The sequence below is a fragment of the Neopelma chrysocephalum genome, unplaced genomic scaffold, assembly GCF_003984885.1.
Source record: "Neopelma chrysocephalum unplaced genomic scaffold, ASM398488v2 Primary Assembly neopelma1_90, whole genome shotgun sequence".
NCBI classification, from domain to species: Eukaryota; Metazoa; Chordata; class Aves; order Passeriformes; family Pipridae; genus Neopelma; species Neopelma chrysocephalum.
The window spans coordinates 1,040,215-1,059,837 of NW_020897752.1; the positions used below are offsets into that span (position 1 = coordinate 1,040,215).

The window sequence follows — 19,623 nt, forward strand, 5'->3', positions numbered from 1 at the left end:
GGGGGGAATATGATGGGGGAATGTGAGAAACATAACGGGGGAGAAATAAATATAATGGGGAAAATATAATGGAATGTGGGAAATAAATATAAAGGGGGGAAAGGTAATGGAGGGATGTGATAAATATAATGGGAGAGAAATATATAATGGGGACGAGAAATAAATGGGGGAATGTAGGAAATATGATAGGGGAATGTGAGAAATAAATATAATGGGGGGAAATATAATGGGGGAATGCGGGAAATATAATGGGGGGTGAGCCACAAGGAGGGATATCAGAGTCGGGGGGCTGAGAGAAGCATAACAAAGTCTGCAAGAATTATGAAGAGGGGCTCTGAGGATTGGGATGGGGGCCTCTGAGAAACATAACTGGGGCCTTTAAGACATGTAATGGGGGACTCGGAAATGTCACGAGGGGCTGTGAGATACAGAATGGGGGGCTGTGGTAGCTGGGGGTGTGAGAGTCATAATGGGGGCTCTGATAAATGAAACTGGGGGCTGTGAGAACTGGGATTGGGGGCTGTGAGACTTTTAACGAGGGGCTGTGAGGAACATAACAGGGCTGCCCTGCCAGCACCATCTGCAGCCTCAGGGCACAGCCTGAGGAGCTGCACCCAGCCACGGGGCCCTGCTGACCCCACACTGACAGCCCCCACCCTAAATCCCATCAGGATCCCCAAATCCTGAGGCACAAACACCTTCACTCACAGGTGAGCACACAGCCAGCTCGTGGCCACTGGGAGAGCAAGTAAGGAATTAATTGAGGTGAGGGCCGAGAGGGCCCCCCGTGGCTCTGGGATCTGTGATGGCTCCAAAGGCCACAGCAACAGGAACCCCGAGTGGGGCTGGAGGGGGCTCATGGAGCCCCCCACGGCTGCCCCAAACACTCCCCTCCACCAAACTGGGGCGGCTGTGTCACCTCGAGACACTTCCCACCGCCAAATTCCAGCTCAGAACATTGGTACTCTGTCAGTGCCCCTTATTAAATGAGGGAGACCACATTGCCCTGAGAACTGCGCGGAAGAAACTCCCACCGTGGGGAGGATTCACCCCCTGCTCTCCCACAGGGGTTTGCAGAGCTCGTTAATTAAGATAGGGTGAAGAAATCACCCGCTGCCAGTATCGCCCTGCCTGGTGTCACACCATCCCTGCTCAAAAGGCAGCTCTGCGACACAGAACTAGATGGTTTTTAACCCACAGGGTCCTGTTTTCCACCAAAACATGCCTCCACATGGATAAAAGCACCTATTTCTAGCCCCAAAAGGAAAATGCCCAACAGATTCTCACTGTGAGACTCCGAGCAGTTTGAGGTCAGGATAAAACACGCACCCACAAGTTTTTCAAGCCAGTTCACTGCTTTCACCACAGAGCAGACCCTACTTCAGTGTTTTCCATGGCCAAAGTCTCCTGACTGAGTTTTAATATTGATCAAACCCACATTTTATTTGTCAGAGCTGCCTTTTGCCACCTTGGACGCTGCAACTTCCCAGCAACAAGTCCACCTCGCCAAGTGGTCAAAGTCAGCGGGCTGCAGCGGCTTAACAAACATGCAAATCTCTTGATTTAATCACATCTCTGACGCAGGGCCACTCCAGCCCCGCAGCCCCGAGCTTTATCCCGGCTCCGAGCCCACCCCTGGCTGGCCCCATGCCTCAGTTTCCCCAGCCATGACAGGCTCTGCCCAACTGGAATCTACTGATTAAGTAAAAACCCCAACAACTCCTTACACCCAAACCATCTATTATTTAAACATGTGATGGAGCCAACGTGCTCCACCGGTGCTTCCAGTGTGGGATTGGGCTCAGCTTTCCATTTTAACTGGTGGAAGCACGAGGAGCAGTCCCTAGGTGTCTCTGCCTTTAACAGGTTACCCATTCCAGAGAGGAAAAACCCAAACCATGCACCAAATGGTTTTTCCATGAGGAATTCTCCCTCTCCAATGAAGGGTTCTTGCTGCGACAGCATTTCCAGCTGTTCCCCCTCCCTGCTGGGGCAGCATCTCCTACGGACACGAGGAAACCACGCCGGCTCCCAGGTCCTTCCAGGGAAGCTCCAGCAGGGTCACTGCTGTCACCCAGTGATCTCACAGGACATCGGGGCTGGAAGTTGTCACAAAGCCATCGACTCTGTTGACAGAAGAGAGGGTTGAGAGGAGCGCCAGGAGGGCTCCGTTTACACGACAACCAGCTGGAAGAGGAGCACAAAACCCGGCTGGTGACGCAAAACAAAGCGCTGGACCATCCCAGTGCTTTTCAAACGCTTTGTGGGGAAACTGTTCCCTGTTGCAACACACGAGCGATGCCGCTGTAACCGGATCCCTCCAGCTCGCTCGAAGATTTTAAAGAACACAGACCCAGGCTGGAGACCAGAGTGAGCAAAACCTCTCTCTCAGCAAAGGGGCCGTGATGAAGGGCTGGTCTCCTGCAGCAGCAACCAACACCACCCTTGTGACACACATTTGTGCCACTGTCCTGCCACGAGGGACAGCACGATGAGCATCCAGGGGTGAGACGTGGATGCACATCCCGGTGTGCTGCCCTTCCCAGGGGCCAAACAGCCAAGGACAAGGGGACTTGAGCTGCTCTGCATCACCTGATGACCTTCAGCCTTTGGGACAATTTAAATGACTCCTGGCTGGGTGTAGCCGAGTGCCCGGCAATCTCGGGCCATCTCGGCCAACCCGTAGTTAAAACATTTGGATGTTTCTTATCAGCACTTGCAGAGGATTAAAGTGCCAGGCCATATATTAGTGAGGGAGCAGGTTACAAACCCATCTCAGCTTGAACACTGTGTTCACATGAGGAAAAGCAAAGCAAGAACAGAACAGATCAAAAGAGAGCCATTAAAGGCGTGAGAAAATGGGGCTGCCATATAAGGAGCTAATAAAGTTAGCAGTTCTCCAGTTTGGAGGAAAAAAAAAGGGGCAGGAGAAACAGAAAGCATCCTTGGGGTGTACACAGCAGCCTCACTTTGAGGAGAAAACATCAATAAACAGAAGTGAGCAGGAAAAACCCTTGAAAAGGCGAGTTTGCCCGTTTTTAACACGGTGTCTTCCCCGGGTGGCGGAGCTGCCACGTGTCGCCGGCACCGCTCGCCAAACACTTCCAAAAGCAAAGATTAGATACTGAGCAAGGACAGCAACCAGGGCTCTGTTGGCTCAGGCTTCCTCCCCTCGGGTCTGGCTCAGCAATAGCTCTGTGTGTTGTGCTCCCAGCCGGACATGAGGAAGGGATACCACGGCACCCCAGCGGGCACACGATGATCGTCCCCACCAGGGTCCAGGGCACAGCCAGAATCTCTGCTTTTTATAGGAAAACAGGAGGCTTCCCAGCCAAGAGCCCCCAGAAACACTCGGAATGTTTCTTTGTTGGAGCCAGCCAGCTCCAGCCACCCTCTTGTCAGGATAAAATGTATTTACGTGCCTTCCCTGCTCATTGACTGTATTTATTAAAAGAACACTATGGCAGCTGAATATCAAATTCCCAGCTAGGCTTTTATCTCCTTTTTAAGCCAGCCTGAATTATTGGCCTAATTTTATTGCTTACCCATTCTGTTCTATGCTCATTTTCTCCAAGAAGGCACTGGTGTGTTTGATATTTGGGCTCATTTGTTGCCAAGACAGAGGCTCTCGCTTGGAACACAGAGCTGGGTTCTGGAGACTTAAGCAACACAAAGCACAGGATTTAGATTAATAAAGCTCTTGATTTCGGTTCTTTTTAGGGTCAGTGATCCAAATCTTCACGACGAGATGACTTTGTGCAGAAAACTCCCTCCCTTTTTGAAACCTAGCATTTGGTAATTTATTTTCTTAAATAAATTCTTCCCCGTGGTGTTCTTATCCACACAGTGCCAGGGATGGGAAATGCCACAAAATGCCACCAGTCACCTTCTGCAGCCTAGTAAACACAGCTCAGGAGCCCCTGGAATTCTGTTGACACTGAACCCATTTGGATCTCTATATAAAAGCACATTTCTGTTTTCAAAATCTTTGCTACAGAAAACCAGAGGTTTCTTCAGCAACAGAGCACAGTGAGCTGAGCCATGCAACCAAACCCCAGGTGCCATCGCAGGACTGCAAAAAAGCTTCCTCTCACTTTCAGTACAGCAAATATATGGAATAAATACCTATTTTTTTGCCTGTTGTTGGGAAAAATTAGAGATATCCCTGTGCCAGCTTCTGCCCTGCTTCCCCTTGCCCTCCAACTTCTGTATAACCATGTGCCAGAGAGCAGTGTCCATTCATCTGACAAGGATTCTTCCCAAATCCAAGGCTTTCATCAGCTAGACAGGACTATGGTCTTCCAGGCAGCAAAATATTACATTTCAGTGGAAAAACAAAGAAAACAAATGTAAAAAAAAGCCATGTGATTTGATACTCAAACAGGAAAACTGCAAAGGATATAATCCCCTAGGACTGGTCAGATCACTGAATCCTGTACTTTCCCATTTATAACACCTAATTGTTGTATTAACTCCACATCAAAATGTAATTTTTTCCTGTGTGCAACACCCAGGGGGAAAAAAAATCACAGAAATGAGGCTGGAAATGTTGCAGGACAAGGCTTTAACACAAACCCCCAGTCCAAACCTGTGAGCCTTAGGCTGCTCTTCCCACATTCCCCATTGGACTGATCAGCACACCCAGCACAAAATAAACACTGAGCCACCACCATCAGAGCTTTTGTTTCATCAAACACCATTTTGATACCGCAGCAACACGAGGGTGTTTAAGGGAAGCAGAGTGAACCTGTGTCCTTGCAGTTATCGCTCCTTCGCTCCAGAGAAAGCACAAAGGGAAATATTTGTGCATCAAGACCTGCTGCTCTCGGAAGCCTCTCCAGCAACACAGCACAGGAGAAGTTTCTCATCTGCCTTTGGAGTTCATTTCACCTCTGCAGATCTCACAGTGCAGCATTTTAACTCTCTGGGATAACAGGAAAGCTTGCAAGACCATGGTTTTGCCCACACAGAGGAGGAGCGGAGGTTTGTATCACTTTTTGGCACCAGAAATCCAGGTTTTGTTTAGCTTGGAAGTGCCATGGATGTAGCTCAAGTAAGTCTTCAGGGTGGTAAAAGTTCAGTACTCATAAGGTAATTCTCACTCGTTTATCCTAAACTGCCAAAGGAAAGTAATTCCAAGTCCCACAGGGTGTGCCAGGCTGAAAAATGTGGAATCATCCCAACAGCCAACTTCTTGCTTCTCTGAACCTCCCTGTGATGAGCACGAGGCGTATCTCCAAACCAACACAGCCCTAAATGAGGGAATAACATTAATATCCCTGTCCATGCTGGCTTATTCCAAGTACAAATGAGTCTTTAGGCACAGGAGCTACTGATGGTGTTCACACACCAGCTCCACCGCAGGGAGCAGGGGATGAAATCTGGCCTGGCCACCTCATCCTCCCTCTCTGCTTAATTTTTGGCCAAAAAAGCATAAAGCCGTGGCTGTGCTACAAAACACTTCAGCAACCAGGCAGTGAAATAATTTCTCATAAGGGGCTGCTCCAGCATGGCAGGGCCTAGTCTGCCAGAGGCATCTCTGCAATCCTGATGCTGATGTCCTCATTAAGGGCTAACGACCCCCAGCATTCCCTGTGCACTAATGACCACGGGAGCTGCGCCTTGAAGTCATGTGTGACCTGGGAGAGACCAGCACCAGGTGCCTTTTATTACCTTTGCAACACAACAAAAGGAATTACACCCAGTAAGGAAGTGTTTTCCTTCTTCCCAGGGAGTGAGGAATGGAGTAATAAACCAGCAGCATCTTGTGGGAGCAAGTTCACAGAGAAAAAAAAATATAGTTCAAGGGGACCCTGATCTTCACCAACACAATTTAGGACATTCAACACTCCCTCCGACCTCCACTGCCTTCGCCTGAGCAAAATTAGGAGGAATAGACTATGGCACGTAGGTCTGTTGGCTTGGAGGGAAAGGGGCCCCACAGTTTTGCTCCCTGGAGGCACCCGCTCTCCCCACCCCTTTTGTGTGTATTTTTTTTAATGTGCCACACATCAGCACAATGCTGACAAGGGCTTTGTATGTTTTCTGCCTATGCAGCAGTTCAAGACACACAACTCTGGATTTTTTGAAAGGGGAAAGGGGGAGGGAGCTGCCCTTTGCTGTGCTGGTTAATTGCGCGGTTCGCTCTTCTACGTGACCACAGGGAAGGGAAAAAGCACCGACGTTCAAACACAGAACCATTTTTAGCAGCCAAAAGGGTCAAACTCAGTCTTCTCACAAGATGCAGCGGAGCTCAGAGTAAAATCTACCACAGGCAAGAAAAGAATTATAAATCACCAGGGTTTCTTCTCTGGAGTTGGACGTGACCCCAGAAAACAGCTCATCCATCCTCGCTCACTGCAGTTACAGCCTCCACGTTTCCACACCTGCCAAAGCAGGAATTCCAGCCCTGAAAAAATGGAGGGAAAGGGTCTGGAAAGCTGGACTGTTGGTTTTTCCACCTGCCAGGAGCAGCTCAATGGAGCCTGGGTGGCTCAGCTCCAAGGAGCAGCGAGCAGAGCACGTTACCAGCCTTCTGGAGTTCCCATCTCACACGCACATGCGTGATACGGACAGCGCTGGCAAACAGCTTCCTTCAAAAATAAGGATGACTAATCCCCAGCAGTGCCACTTCATTTATTTATTTTTTTTAAAAGGCCACAAGGCAGAGCTTTTTCCAGAAGCATCAGCCCTTGTGAACCAGCAAGTGGTGGGAAGGGGAAGCCCTGGGACCCACTCATGGTCTCCAGACAGAACTAACCACAGGAATACTGTGGGGTTTTGTGGCCTGTGACACACACGGACATGGATGGAGCCCCACACTCATGGAAAGGCTGGATCCCACTGCCCAGGAGACTTGCAGATCCCTGTGTGGTTAGTAGGGATCTGATGAGGAGAGGGGTTACACAAACAACCCACTATTTATAGAAAATAAAATTTAAAAGAAGACAGAAAAAATAAGGCATGAAACAGCTTTACCCTCTGTAACACTGTAACATCCCCCCAGTGAGGGAAGGGATGCATGGGGAAAAAGGGGTGCAGGGATCTGGGATGAAGAGGAGCATCTGCATTGCCTGGTGGGCCCAGTCCCCCCAGCAAGGTCACTCTGGCTCCCAGGGAGACACATCAGTGCTTCAATGCAAAGCTGTGGTCGAACTGCAGCGCAGGCAGCGCTGCAGGAGGTCACTTGGGGACTGCAAAAAGGGAATGGATTAAAAAAAGGGAATAAAAAAAAAATCCATAAGCAGATGTTTACTGACGTGCAGCAAATCCACAGCTTGGCTCTGGAAAGCTGCGTGGTGGGAGGGAGAACTGCCCAGTTCCCAGGACGCAGCAAACAATCTGCATCTACAGATTTAGGTTACAGCTATTAACCAGCCTCCCTCACCACCCCCCCCAAAAAACCCCCAAATTCGTCATCTTTTTAAGCTCTTAGAAATGTAGATTTGCCACGGAGGTGATTTTGGGTGGTGGCACCATTAAAATACTTACCCACCTCACAGCCAAGGGCTGCGCAATCTGAAATTTGTGAGTGTTTGCAAATGGTTTGGAAAGCTTTCCAAGGAAGGTGCTGTAGGATTGTAAATCCTTCCCGTTATTAATAAAAGGGAGCTATTGTTCCAGCTCTAATCAAGCCTTGTCTCCAGCTGGGCAATTTTAAAACGCAATTCAAAACACACACAGGGAAAAAAAGATTGTGAGGAAGCTTCAAAAAAAAAACCAACAAAAAAACCCCACCAAAAAATCAGTGAGGGAGCAAGGGGAAGGGGGAAGGAAAATAAAAAATAATACTCCTGCTATTTAAAATGAATTCCAAGCAGAAGCATGCTGGGGTGGGAGGGGAATCCTCCCTCCCACCGCCTGGGAAAGGTCACTTGTGCCATCGGTGCCCTGGCCACGCTGCCAGCCCTGCCCTCATCCATCTCCATCAGCAATAGCTCTGCTTCCCATTTATTTAGGAAAAAGAAAAAATTTTAAAAAAAATCAAGTTGCAAACACCTCCCAGCGCTCTGTTTTCAAGGCTGGGGGAACGGAGCGAGGGGGAGAGGCTTGGAATGAGGCTCCCAGCCAGGGAGAGGTGGTGCATCCTCCGCATCCTCCTCCTCCTCCTGCCCGGCGCTGCGGCAAAGGCGCCGCAGTGGGGGCTCCCCGCCCCCGTGGAAGCTTCTGGAATAAGCAGCCAAGCTGGAGAGAGGAGAGAAACCTTTATACCCGCAGAGGGGGAAAAAACACGTAATAAAAGGGAGAGGATTGCACAAGGCCGAGGAAAAAAATAGAGATCTCTGTAAAAGTGAAGCCCCTTGAGCGGCTCTGGCAGCCCCGGCTCGGGGGTGGTGCAGCCCCGCTCGGCTGGAAACAAAACGCCCCAACAAACCACATTAAACAAAAAAAAAAAAAAAAGGAGAGAAAAATGGTGGTGTTTGGAGCGCGAGATGGTGGGATAAAGGCGCTGATCCCTCCTCCCGGATCTACAGCAAAGCCGGCCATTGCAGTTCCATTTATCCTCTTTTTTTTGTGCAATGAATTGTCTGATCCGGACTATTCGGTTGCATTTGCAGCTTCACTTACAAGTTTGGTTTTGTGGTTTTGTTGTGCCTTTTTTTTTTTCCTTTTTTTTTTTTTTTTTTTTGGTTTTTTTTGGGTTTTTTTTTTTTTTTCTTTTTTTTTTTTTTTGGTGTATTTTTTCCTTTTTTTCATTAAAAAGTAATCCTCCCCAAATCTCCCAAGGAAAATCTACATCTTTGTGGAACAAATAAAATATTCAGGCACAAACTTCTGCCATGGACTGTAAAAAAAAAGAGATGGGTTGTTTTTTGTTCTTTTTCTTTTTTAATTTTTACTTTTTTATGGCATTTTTTTCTCCTGCTTTTAGGATACATTGTAGTAGAAAGCCAATGGAGGAAAACAAAGGTAATATATATATATATAAAATCAAAGATATATACGGGCCAAATTATAGTGATTATATATAATTAAATCATAGTTTTTAGGTGTGTGGGTTTATCTTATATTCTAAGCAGTCCCCGTAAAAAGGAGATATACATATAAATATGTAAAATATTTATATATGTATGTAGTAAATATATAGAAATATTTCTATATCTGTAGAAATAATAGAGCATCTACATGGGCCTAAATCTGTAATTCCATGGGGAAAAAAGCAGTATTTTAGGCACGTAGCTTTTAACAAGGAAGGGGCAACATTGTAGCCTGTGACAACACTGTGATGCAGACAAAAAGGTAAGGCAACATTAAAAAAATATTTTTAAAAAAAAGAAAAAAAGCTTATGTGGTACCTTGGCTGCAGCCTCCAACAACGAGCATGTGGATCTTACGGGATTTTGGTTTTTTATGGTATTACCACGTCTGATCACACCAATATATGATTTTAATTAAGCGAATGGCGGGCGAGCTGTCGTGGGGAGCAGGCGAGCGGCGATGGCTTCTTCCCACACCACTCCGGCTCCGAAGATAAATCAGTCCTCGGGTGTTAGGGGATTTCTCCTTGGTTTGTTTTTTTTTCCCCTCAAGCACGTTTGGGTATTTTCCATGCCGTGAGGAAAGCGGGAGATGGCGGCTCCGACCCCTGCGAAGGAGAAAAGCGGTGCAAGAGAACAGAATTAGGCATTAAACTACCCACCTTGGGGTGCTTGTGGTGATGATGATGGGGGACGGGGGTGGGGAGGGGGCGCGTGTGAAAAGCGGAATTCTGGGCCAAAAATGAGGCAAAAGATACAATATTTTAGGGGTAACGCCAGAGCGGGGGGGGGGGGGGGGGGGGGGGGGGGGGGGGGGGGGGGGGGGGGGGGGGGGGGGGGGGGCTGAAGCGTGAGGGGGAGACGGAGGGCTCCGCCATGGCCGAGTGAAAATGCGCATTTCTGGGCATTTTCACATCCTTTTGCAAAGGCGGCGAGGAGAAAAGGGGAGGAGGGAGGGGGGGGAAGAAGAAGGTCAGGTTTCACCCGCAGCGCTTTCGCTGCCTGCCCGGAGGGAATTCGCGCAGGATCAGAGCCCCTCCGCCGTGCTCCTGGCACGGCCTCAGCCCGCGCCCGCCACCCCGGCCCCGCAGCCGCCCCTCGCCCGTCCTTCCCCTCGCTGCCCGCTCGCCGCCATTTTGTCGCCTCACACCGCGGGCCCGCCGGGCGGCCATTTTGTGAAGCGAGGCGGGGGGGGCAGCGCCTGAGGCGGCCGTGAGGGGCAGCCCCGGCCGCCGCCTCCTTTTGTCAGACAAAAACCTCCTTTTAGCACTTATTTCTCTTTTTCTTCACAAATCTTTCTTTTTCTTCACAAAACGTGTTGCCCTTAATACGCCATCAGGAGCCTGATCACTTCAGCAAGATCCATCCTTGGACGAAGCAATCCAATAAATGAGATTAAAGTATATTCCCCAGGCCGGGCTGTAAGGGAAAGTTTAGCTGCACAGAGAATTAGGAGATACATTATTATATTATATTATACTATTATTATGTATTTATGTATCGATATATTGATTATATATTTTATGCTTAACTCTTTGCTTTTCCACCATTTTTCTCCTTTGCAGGGGTTGAAGCTGCCATTATTTATATATTATTCCTCATCCTTCTCCTCCACCTTTTTTTCCTCAGTGATAAATCCCCAAGGTCAATAAGCCGCCTTGACAAACAGGATAACCTCTGCGAGAAATATCCGTGATTTTTAATAAAACACCTCACAGGCTCTACTGGACAGTCCAGCAAAATAAAGGTGTAACTTAAACTGCTCAAAGCCAAATCTGGGTGAAAGTTGTTAATTTTCAGGAAATAAGGCTGTGGGATGCTGTAAATTGCTGATATGATGAAGGAAATCTGAGATACAAAATGGCAAAACCCCATTTGCAGGCATGTGCTGTGTGTCTATTTTCAGAAATAGGGTGGGTTGGGCTTTTTATCTGTTGGTTTGTTGGTTTTTTGGGTTTTTTTATAAATAAGCCAGTGTAGCACTTGCAGCCTGGTAACGCGCTTGCGCATCAGTCTGCATCCCTTTCCCCTTGTGTTATCAAAACTGATGTGCTTTAAAACTGCATCAGTGGGTGGTTCACTTTTGCAAGGAAAATGGGGGGGGAGAAGAATATTATAATATTGCATTTTTCTTCTTTTTAATATATATCCCACCTGTGCTGTATAATGAAGCCAGAGAAATCCAGGGCTTGGCTGCTGCCGACATAATCCCTGCTGGTTTTCTCTTGTCTCTCTTAGCCAGCAGGATCAGACCACTTTTCATTTAAGAAATGTTGGATTTTTAGGTTGTGTTGGTGACAGGAAAGTGCAGGAAATAGATCTGAACACTCTGTGGGGAAGGACGTTACTGCAGCAAGCCAGCTGGGACGTGGCTGCCATTAACCTGGGATATCCAAAGGAAAATCCCTGTTCTCCTGTAGCTCTTTCCATCCTATTTGAGAAAACCAGCACCCAACCCTGCTCCCAGCGCCTTTTCCACCCAGCAAAGCCCTGGGCACTGTTTCAGCCGCAGTTTCCCTTCCTGCAGTGTTTCCCTCTGCTCCAGCTCCTTCCCAGCACCTTGGAAATCGTGATGGCACAGCAAAGGCACACAAGGAATACGACTCATCCCTCCCTCTCCAGCTCGTCCCTCCCTCTGCTTTTCCCATTTCTCCTAGCTGACCAAGGGGATGCTGGGGGGAAAGGCACTTTTCAGCCTTTTCCCTTTATCACCTCACATTCCTTGTGCCACACCAAAAATCTCCAATTTGCCAACAAAACCTGCAAAAAGGTCTTTTTTGCTACAAAGCCGCACTTTAACCGCTGATTTAAAACCACTACACCCATGCCTGGCAGCTCCTTATTTAATTTAAAACCTCTTTTTAAAGGTCCAAGTTGCAAGAAGGATAATCTTTGGAGGTTTTTTATGGGATGCACCGTTGTATTCCCGGGAGCAACTTGGCCTCGCAGCAGAGTAGGATATCGGATGCCTTCGCTGGGAAAGCCTGAGGAAATTTTATCCGCGGCCGCACCCAGCCTGGAGTGAAGAAATATTTGCATTTGCTGCTCCTTGGAGGGCAGCCAGGTCCTTCCCGCTCTCCTCAGCCTGCCAAGAGGGATTGCAAGGACTGCTGGGCTTATTCCAGCAGCCAAGGGAAGGGCAGGGCCCGGCCAGTGGCGTTCGGAGGGGTGGGATCCTCTCTGCCCTTGTCCACTGCCACTGGGATAAGATGAGAGACCTCAAATGGTTTTTAAACCTGGGTGGTCTCGGGGGGCTTCACAAGGTTTTGGGGAATCCCAGCCCCCCAAAATCCTGTTGCTCTGTGTGGGATGTGTTCGGTTTACTTTTGCCAGCAAACCTGGGCACTCGCAGAAGTGCTCGTGACAGGGTGAGCAGCTCAAGGACGGGCTGAGCCGTCACAGCCGGCGAGGGTTTGCTTGGCAGCAGGATGGGATCCAGCTCCCGCAGCCTCACCCTGCAGGATCTCTCTCCTGCACGCAGCTCGAAATTCCTCGAGATCCTCCCGAGAGAAAACACGAGGCTGTGCTTTCCACAGTGACACTCCCTGTGCCTCGACTCGTAACACTTCTCCTCTTATCCGGGAAGAAAAAGGCTTAAATCAGCCTTTTATCCTCTTACCTCTGTGTCCATCCATCCCTGTCCCTTGTCATCCTCCACTCTGGGAAAAACACGCCAAATCTGACCATTTCTGCATCCCTTTGTTGTGCTGCCAAACTCTCCAGTTGTGCCTTTCCTTTCTCCTCGCTTTCCAGGACCTTCTCCAAGGCTTCATGTCAATAAAAGCATTTCCCTGCCTCCCTCCAGCCAAAACTCACCGCAGTCCCACTGCCAACAGTGCATCCTGGGTTGCTTTGTAGGGGAGATATCCAACCCCTTCCCACCATTCCTCTGTGGAGGGATAGCACAGCTTGGAATAACACATCCAAAACACCTCTCAGCATCAGCACTTCCATCCTTCCCAAAAACCTTGCTTGGAAAAATACCCTTATTGCACAAAACCAAGCAACTCCCGGGCCTTCCCTTTCCCGCTCCCTTTGGCCGCCACCACATCTTTTTACTTTTTTATATCATCGTTTTGATGCCTGGTTTTCTCCACAGAATGACAAACTTTGGAAAGAGAGAGAGCTGACTTTGAGCACGGGAATTCCCCGGCATGGGACACGAGGTTCCCGCCCAACGAAACCCAAAGCCACCAACTTACGTGACCCGGACAAACCGCAACTTTAACATCTTATTTATAAATTTGTTTATAGCGAGTTACGAGCTGATTGATGGGCCGGAGACGCTCGTTAACGAACGCTGAGTAATCGGCTTTGCAGACGGGGAAGAGTCGTCAGGAAATAGTTGTTGATGTGATTAATTAACCATCATTAACCCCTTCATTCATAAATACAGCACGTGCCAGAGAGATGTCGGACGTGACCCAGGAGCCCAGAGCTGCTGCTCTGGTGGTGGTTTTCTTTGTTTACAGCTCCCTCTTTCCATCAGGAAAGCATTAAACATCATCTCACATGCTCTTGCTATTTTCTGCTCTCGATTTGTGGCTTTTTAAGCACTTTCGGTTAAAAAGAAAGTTGAGATGTTTCTCCGCCTGGTTTGCAACGCCCTCACGAACAAAACCACCGAGCACCGGCGACATCGGTTGTGCAGATGTTGGATGTGCAGAGAAATGGTCTAATTTCTGCTGGTTTGGGGCTTGGACAAAGAGAAGATCAAAACGTTTCCAATGGCAGAGTGGTATTATCTCAAATAACGTGCAGAAACAGGGCTGTTGGATGCATTTAGCTGGAGTTTTGCTGCCTGATGGAGGAATTTGTGCTCCAGCTGCCCTCTGCCGGCTCCAGGACAGACAGCCAGCAAAAAACCCCAAATCACCACCTAAAACCCTTTTATCAACCCCACGAGATCATCAAATCCACCCCCAAAAAACAACCTTGGCTCTCCCCCGGGTGACAGTGGCACCTGCCAAATAGCCGTACCCCAAAATCAACTGTTATGGACCTGAGTGACCTGACTTGCCACGCCTATAAAATCCAAAAAGTGGCTTTTTTTCCTTATTTTTAAACTCAGATTTGATAGGTTTGGAATGTAGGGCGGATGAAAGGAATGAGAGTTTTTAGACTCGGGGTTTTATTTAACTGCGAGTAACTAAATCAGTGCCCGCTCTCTGCAGAGAGAAACATTTCAGTGAAACCCCAAAGAAGCTCAAGAAGGAAGAAAAAACACCCAAGAAAACCAAACTGGCCTTGAAGAAGGAATTTTTAAAAAGAAATAAAGAATAAAACCTCTGCTCTGCCATTGCTGCTCTGTGAGGGCATTCCATGTTCATGGTGAGCGCAGAGCTGTGTCGGGACACATCCACGCGGCTCCCCTGGCCAGCCCTGGGGGTCGGGGTCCCAGGTACGTTTTGGAGATGAAAACACCAGTTCTGCAGGAATTTTGGGGTGCAGCAGACACCCAGGGTCACCCTCAAAACACCCCCTTTCTGGTGGCTGGCACTGGAAGACAGAGATGGATGAGCCGCGGGGTCTCAGCAGGACGACTCGTTCCGCCAGCGGACGTGGCAGGACTTGCAGAGGAGGTGGCTGTCCAGGGGGTAGCACCCGTCCTCCGTCAGCTCTGGGGACAGTGGTGTCCCGCAGCTCTGGGGGCGAGAGGGGAAAGGGACAACATGTTTTAGGGGGTTCTTACGTTGCATCACATCCCGTTTTCCTGCAAAACCCACCAGCGCTTGGAAAAAGCAACAAACTACATCAAAAGCCTGTGAAGCAGAAGGTCTCCTCCAGATGCATCATCACCACCACCACCGGATTTATTTATTTATTTCCCCCTCCCCGTCCCTTACAAGATAAACTGTGGGATAACAAATAACCCCGGGTGCTGTGGACCCCGTGCCAGCCAAGGCTCAGTGCCCCCCCCTTGGCTTTGGGGGCCCCCAGCCCCGCCGGGGCCGTACCTCGCAGCGGTAGCAGCTCTCGTGGAAGCTGCGGCCCAGGCACTCGATCTTGTAGGTGTCCTTGTCCTCAGAGGGGACGATGGGGCGCTGGCAGGCGCTGCAAACTGCAGCGTATTTCCTGGTGGGGGCAAACAGCAGTGGTGTGAACCCTGTTGGGTGACAGGGGCAGCCACACCCCAGCTCCCAAACCCCAGCTCCCAAGCTGGGGGACGCTCCCCCGTTGCCAACCTGTAGAAGTCGGGCACGCAGTACACGTCACCCTGCTCATCCACAGCAAAGCTCTCGGCGCCGATGGCACGGCCGCAGCCGGCGCAGGAGAAGCAGCCGGGGTGGAAACCCTTGCCCAGGGCACGGACAATGCGCTCCGTGATCAGCCCCTGGCACTTGGCACATTTCTCCAGCGTGGCCTGGGATTTAGGGAACACACGGCGTGAGATGCCAGCTCCCACCCCGAGGGTGCTGGTTGTCCCCAAGAGAGGATGGTACCTGGTAGCAGGTGTCACATATGGGCTGCCCATCCCTCTGGAAGTAGCGCTGCCCGGCCAGGAGCCGCTGGCACGTGCGGCAGGTGAAGCAGCCGGGGTGGTACTGCTTCCGCATCGCCTCCACCGTCGGCTCCCGCGGCCCCAGCGCTTTGTGGCAGAAGGCACAGATGTCTGCAGGAAGCAGGGACAGGGGTTCGGAGCTGCCTGACTCAGTCTCCCTAACTCGGGATGAGCCCATGCACAGCTCTGTCCCCCTTACCTCTGGAGCCGTCCCGCTCCGGGTACCCGTTCGCATCCTGCCACTGCGGCTTGTCCACTTGCTCCTGGCAAAGTTTGGGCGGCTTTAATTCAGCAGGGAAGGAGGAAGGGGCCTGGAGAGCAGGGGAAGGTGAAGCCATGTTATTTATGCTCCTGTAGGTGGGGAAACTGAGGCACTGGGGGATCTGCACCCCATTATCCTCACCTGGAGGGTGGCGGGTGCTGCAAGGTCCAGTTGCTGCAGTGCCGGACACAGCGACTCTGCGGACAAGGGCTGGGGGCCTTCGGAGAGGATGAGGACCGGTGGGAATGAAGGCACAGGCACAGTTGGGTGGGTTTCTGCAGTGAAAGAGAGATGTGGGGGTTTAGGGGAGCGATAATGTCCCACCATGGTAACGCCCCGTCGCAGTAACGCCCCAACAGCTTTGCAGCAGCGCTCGCTGACCTGCCCCAAAAGCAAACGCCGTCCCGGACGGATGGGACAAACAGCACCGATAAGTGCCCGGCAGTGGAGAGCAAACACAGCCCTTCCCTGCCAGCCGGATCCATCCCGGGATGGGTGCAGGGATTTTGGGAATAACTCCCCAAAAACCCCACACACCCCCTCCTGCCTGCATGTCCTTTAGCAAAGCATCTCCACAGCATCCTCAGCACCATCATCATTCTCTCAGCACCACTCGCAGCCCCCCGTGGACACCTCTCACCTCCGTTGGGCAGCGCAGGGGGTGACGGTGGGATCCGGGGGCGACGGGTGCTGGGGACCTCGGCGCACTCCGGCTGTGGCTCCTGGTGAGTTTTCTCCGTGGTGGCCATGTCCCTCCGTGGTGGCACCAGAGTGATGAAGATGGATGAAGCCATCCTCTTCTCTGCCTTCCCTGGCAGCATCTCTGGAGCCGCGGAAGGGCCGGACCTGGGGTTGATTTTAGGGAAAATAAGATAAAGCTCCCAGGCGCACCAGCAGCTCCTGCAGCCGTGCTGCCCTTCGGCATCAACCCGCCTCCCTCCTGCCGGAAAGGGAGAAGGAACGACCGTCCCCGTCCCACGTCACGGCAGTAAAAGGTCTCGTGCCTGGGAGGACACAGGGCAAAGGGTCCTGGGGAAGCAGCAGCCGGAATCTCCCATTTTCACGCCTCTGTGGCCAAATCCCGCCCTTTTATAAGAGTTTTAACCCCCTTTATTTCCTCTTATTGCTCCCACCTGGGATTATACTCCCTGTGGGCAGCAGGAAAAACTCCACCTTTCCTCTTAAAAATGGGGTTGCCATAGGACTTTGCCCTTGCAAACCCTTTTTTGGAGTGTCTCTACACCCCCGTTCCCTCCCTCCTTACCCCCAATTCCCAACTAATCACTTCCAGCTCAGTGGAACCTCTTTATTTTTCCAGAAAATTTTTCCCCTTTATTTTTGGGAAACTGAGGCACAGTTCTATGAATAACCACATCCCTGTCACCGACACAGCCCCAGAGCACAGCCCTGGCAGGATGCGCCCGACCCCGATAAACCCCGCTCAGGAAGGAACAGGGCTGTTTCTTCAACTTCCCAATGGGAAAAACAGCCGGGGCGAAGCTTCCCCTTCCCAAATGGAATGGTTTGGAGGGGGGAACCCCGAGGCTTTAGCCAGGGCACTGCATTGGTGAAGCAGGATTCATCCCTGAGGTGAATCAGCAGCTTGATAAATACCTGTGTGATGAGTTGCCTGGTCTCATGCGGCTCTGCTCCCCCAGAATCCTGCTCATGGGGGTCAGCACATCCTCTCAGGGGGCAGCCAGTTCCCCTCGAGGTGGGGGAACAGCTTCGGGATGTTCCCGCCGGTGACTTCAGCCTCTGACTCAAGCAGGGAAGGGATTAAAGAGGAAAAAGAACCCCGAGCGCTTCTCTCCCTCCTCCCCTCCCTCCCCACCGGCGAAACCCCGGCCGGGCTCCGGTGCTGCCGGCCCTCGCCCAAATCCTCACCCTCCAGAGCTGCCGCTTTTCCTCCTCCCCAGCCGAGCTGCAGAAAATTAGGGGGAAAAAAGAATAATCTTAAAAAAAAAACCTAAAGAAAAAAAGAAAGAAAAAAAAGATTTCTCGGGGGTTAATGGGAACCATGTGCTCGTCGCATTCCTCTTTGTGCCGGGGCTGACGGGATCCCGGCGGCCCTACGGCGGCACCCCCCGGGTCCCCCCAGACGGGGCCGTCGGGCTGGTCGAGGCTCCAGGGGTGCAGTAATGGGAGTCCTGCCCCCTTTTTTATGGGGTTCCCACCCCTCCCCACGTAGCTCCATCCTGTTTTGGGGTGGCTGAGGCCACATTAGGAAAGGCCCCCCTGGCTTCCCCAATATCTGCTAGGGTGGGGGCTGAGGTGGGATCGATGAGGGGCCACTTTTGGGGCATCCCCACGCCCCCAAAATTGAGCTCTTTACAGCTGTCCCCCAACTCTGTTTGCTGTCCCAGGGACCTCTGGGAGGGTGCTGCGAGGATGCCCAAGGAAAAAGGGATGGGGTGGGGGGACAGAGTGCTTGGTCCCTTTGTCTCCCCCGTCCCGTGGTCCCCTTGTCCCCCTTGTGCCTGATCTGGGGGTGGCCTTGCAGTCCCCCTCACTTATCCCCGGTCTCCCACCCTGCAGCCCCACAGCCCCCTTCCCGTACCTGAGCGTGCCCTGTCCCCTATGGGGCGGTGGCCCCCCGTGACCCCCTGCCCGGGAGCCCCCCGTCCCCTCCCTGGGAGCGTCCCCAATCCCCTCCTTGGGGGTGGCTCTTGGTCCGCTTGTCCCATCCCAGGATGGCTCTGCGGTCCTTATCCCATCACCTGGCGGGTCCCGTGTTCCATTTGGGGTGTCCCCTCTCCCCTCTTTGGGGTGTCCCCAATCCCGCACCTGGGGTGGTCCCTACCTGGGGGTGGCCCCAGTTCCCTACCTGGGAAGGTCGTACCTTGCGGGGGGAGGTTCCCTGCCCAGGGGGGTGTCGCCTGCCCGGAGGTGGCCCTGCAACCCCTCAGGGGGTGGCCCTGTCCCCGTCCCTGTCCCGTACCTGGGGAGCCGGTGCGGGTCCCTCCGTGCGCTCCGCGGGCGCGGCGGGGGCAGCGGGGAGGCAGAGCCGCCCGGCATCACCGCCCCTTCCTCCCTCCTCCTCCTCCTCCCTTCCTCCTCCCCCTGCCTGCCCCACAGCCCCGGGCGGGGGAGGGCGGAGGGGGGCACACGTCCTTAGGGTGCCCCACGTCCTTAGGGTGCCCGGTGCACCCCGGGGTGCCTCACAGGTCCTTAGGGTGCCACATGTACCCCCTGACTGCTGCATGTACCCCAAAGTGCTCCATGGGACCTCAGGGTGCCTCGCGGACCCAGGGGTGCCCCATATGTCCCCACGGTGCCATCTGGCTGCCCCTCTGTGCTCTGGGATGACCCACCCCCCCCGTTCATCCCCCCGACTCCCCCGATCGCCCCAGGCACCCTCAGGGTGCCCATTACCCCCCATCCCCGGGGTGCCTGTGTGCCCCAATACAGCCCCATGTGCCCCCGGTGTCCCCACAGACCCCCAAGGTAACCCCTACATCCCTATACATCCCCAGGCACCCACAGTGGCCCCCATGCAACTCCATACACCCCCAAAATGCCCCATACTGCTTCTCTGTACCCTTGGGACACCAATGTGCCCCCATAGAGCCCCAGGGTGCCCCATATACCCCCAGACAGCCCCGGGTGCCCCCTGTGCCCCCAGCCAGCCCCAGGATGCTCCCAACATCCCCACCCCCCCTTCTGCTCCCCCCATCCTTTGGGATTCATGCCCAGGCAGCCAGAACCCCCCTCCCCAAACTGCACCCCACCTTCCCAGAGCCCATGGCCCCCTGGCACGGCACATCCATGGTGAGGAAACTAAGACACGAGGGCACCTGCCAGCCAGAGAGTGACCCCCCACTCCGTGCCTCAGTTTCCCTTTCCAGGGAGGAACTGCACCACCCACCTCCTCCAAAAAG

At 52.1% G+C, this 19,623-nt stretch overlaps 1 protein-coding gene and 3 long non-coding RNA genes across 4 annotated transcripts; 1 reads left to right on the forward strand and 3 right to left on the reverse strand.

The window, feature by feature from the left end:
* Positions 1-2,019: 2,019 nt before the first annotated feature.
* LOC113972285 lies at positions 2,020-6,924 on the reverse strand. The gene is made up of 4 exons (XR_003535834.1): positions 6,298-6,924; positions 4,126-5,252; positions 3,546-3,659; positions 2,020-2,126 (listed from the first exon to the last, which is right to left on the reverse strand). It is a non-coding gene; the product is annotated as an uncharacterized LOC113972285 (long non-coding RNA).
* Positions 6,925-6,930: 6 nt separating this feature from the next.
* LOC113972283 lies at positions 6,931-10,185 on the reverse strand. Its single transcript, XR_003535832.1, has 3 exons — positions 10,127-10,185; positions 9,297-9,586; positions 6,931-7,193 (listed from the first exon to the last, which is right to left on the reverse strand). It is a non-coding gene; the product is annotated as an uncharacterized LOC113972283 (long non-coding RNA).
* LOC113972284 lies at positions 9,553-10,752 on the forward strand. The gene is made up of 2 exons (XR_003535833.1): positions 9,553-9,646; positions 10,608-10,752. It is a non-coding gene; the product is annotated as an uncharacterized LOC113972284 (long non-coding RNA).
* A 3,292-nt stretch (positions 10,753-14,044) lies between these two features.
* On the reverse strand, positions 14,045-18,722 carry FBLIM1 (filamin binding LIM protein 1). The gene is made up of 9 exons (XM_027693112.1): positions 18,684-18,722; positions 17,357-17,666; positions 16,383-16,588; positions 15,884-16,017; positions 15,680-15,761; positions 15,422-15,591; positions 15,164-15,342; positions 14,936-15,053; positions 14,045-14,623 (listed from the first exon to the last, which is right to left on the reverse strand). The coding sequence occupies exons 2-9, from the start codon at positions 17,410-17,412 to the stop codon at positions 14,510-14,512; spliced, it is 1,059 nt and encodes a 352-aa protein (XP_027548913.1). The 5' UTR covers positions 17,413-17,666; positions 18,684-18,722; the 3' UTR covers positions 14,045-14,509.
* Between the last annotated feature and the right edge of the window lie 901 nt (positions 18,723-19,623).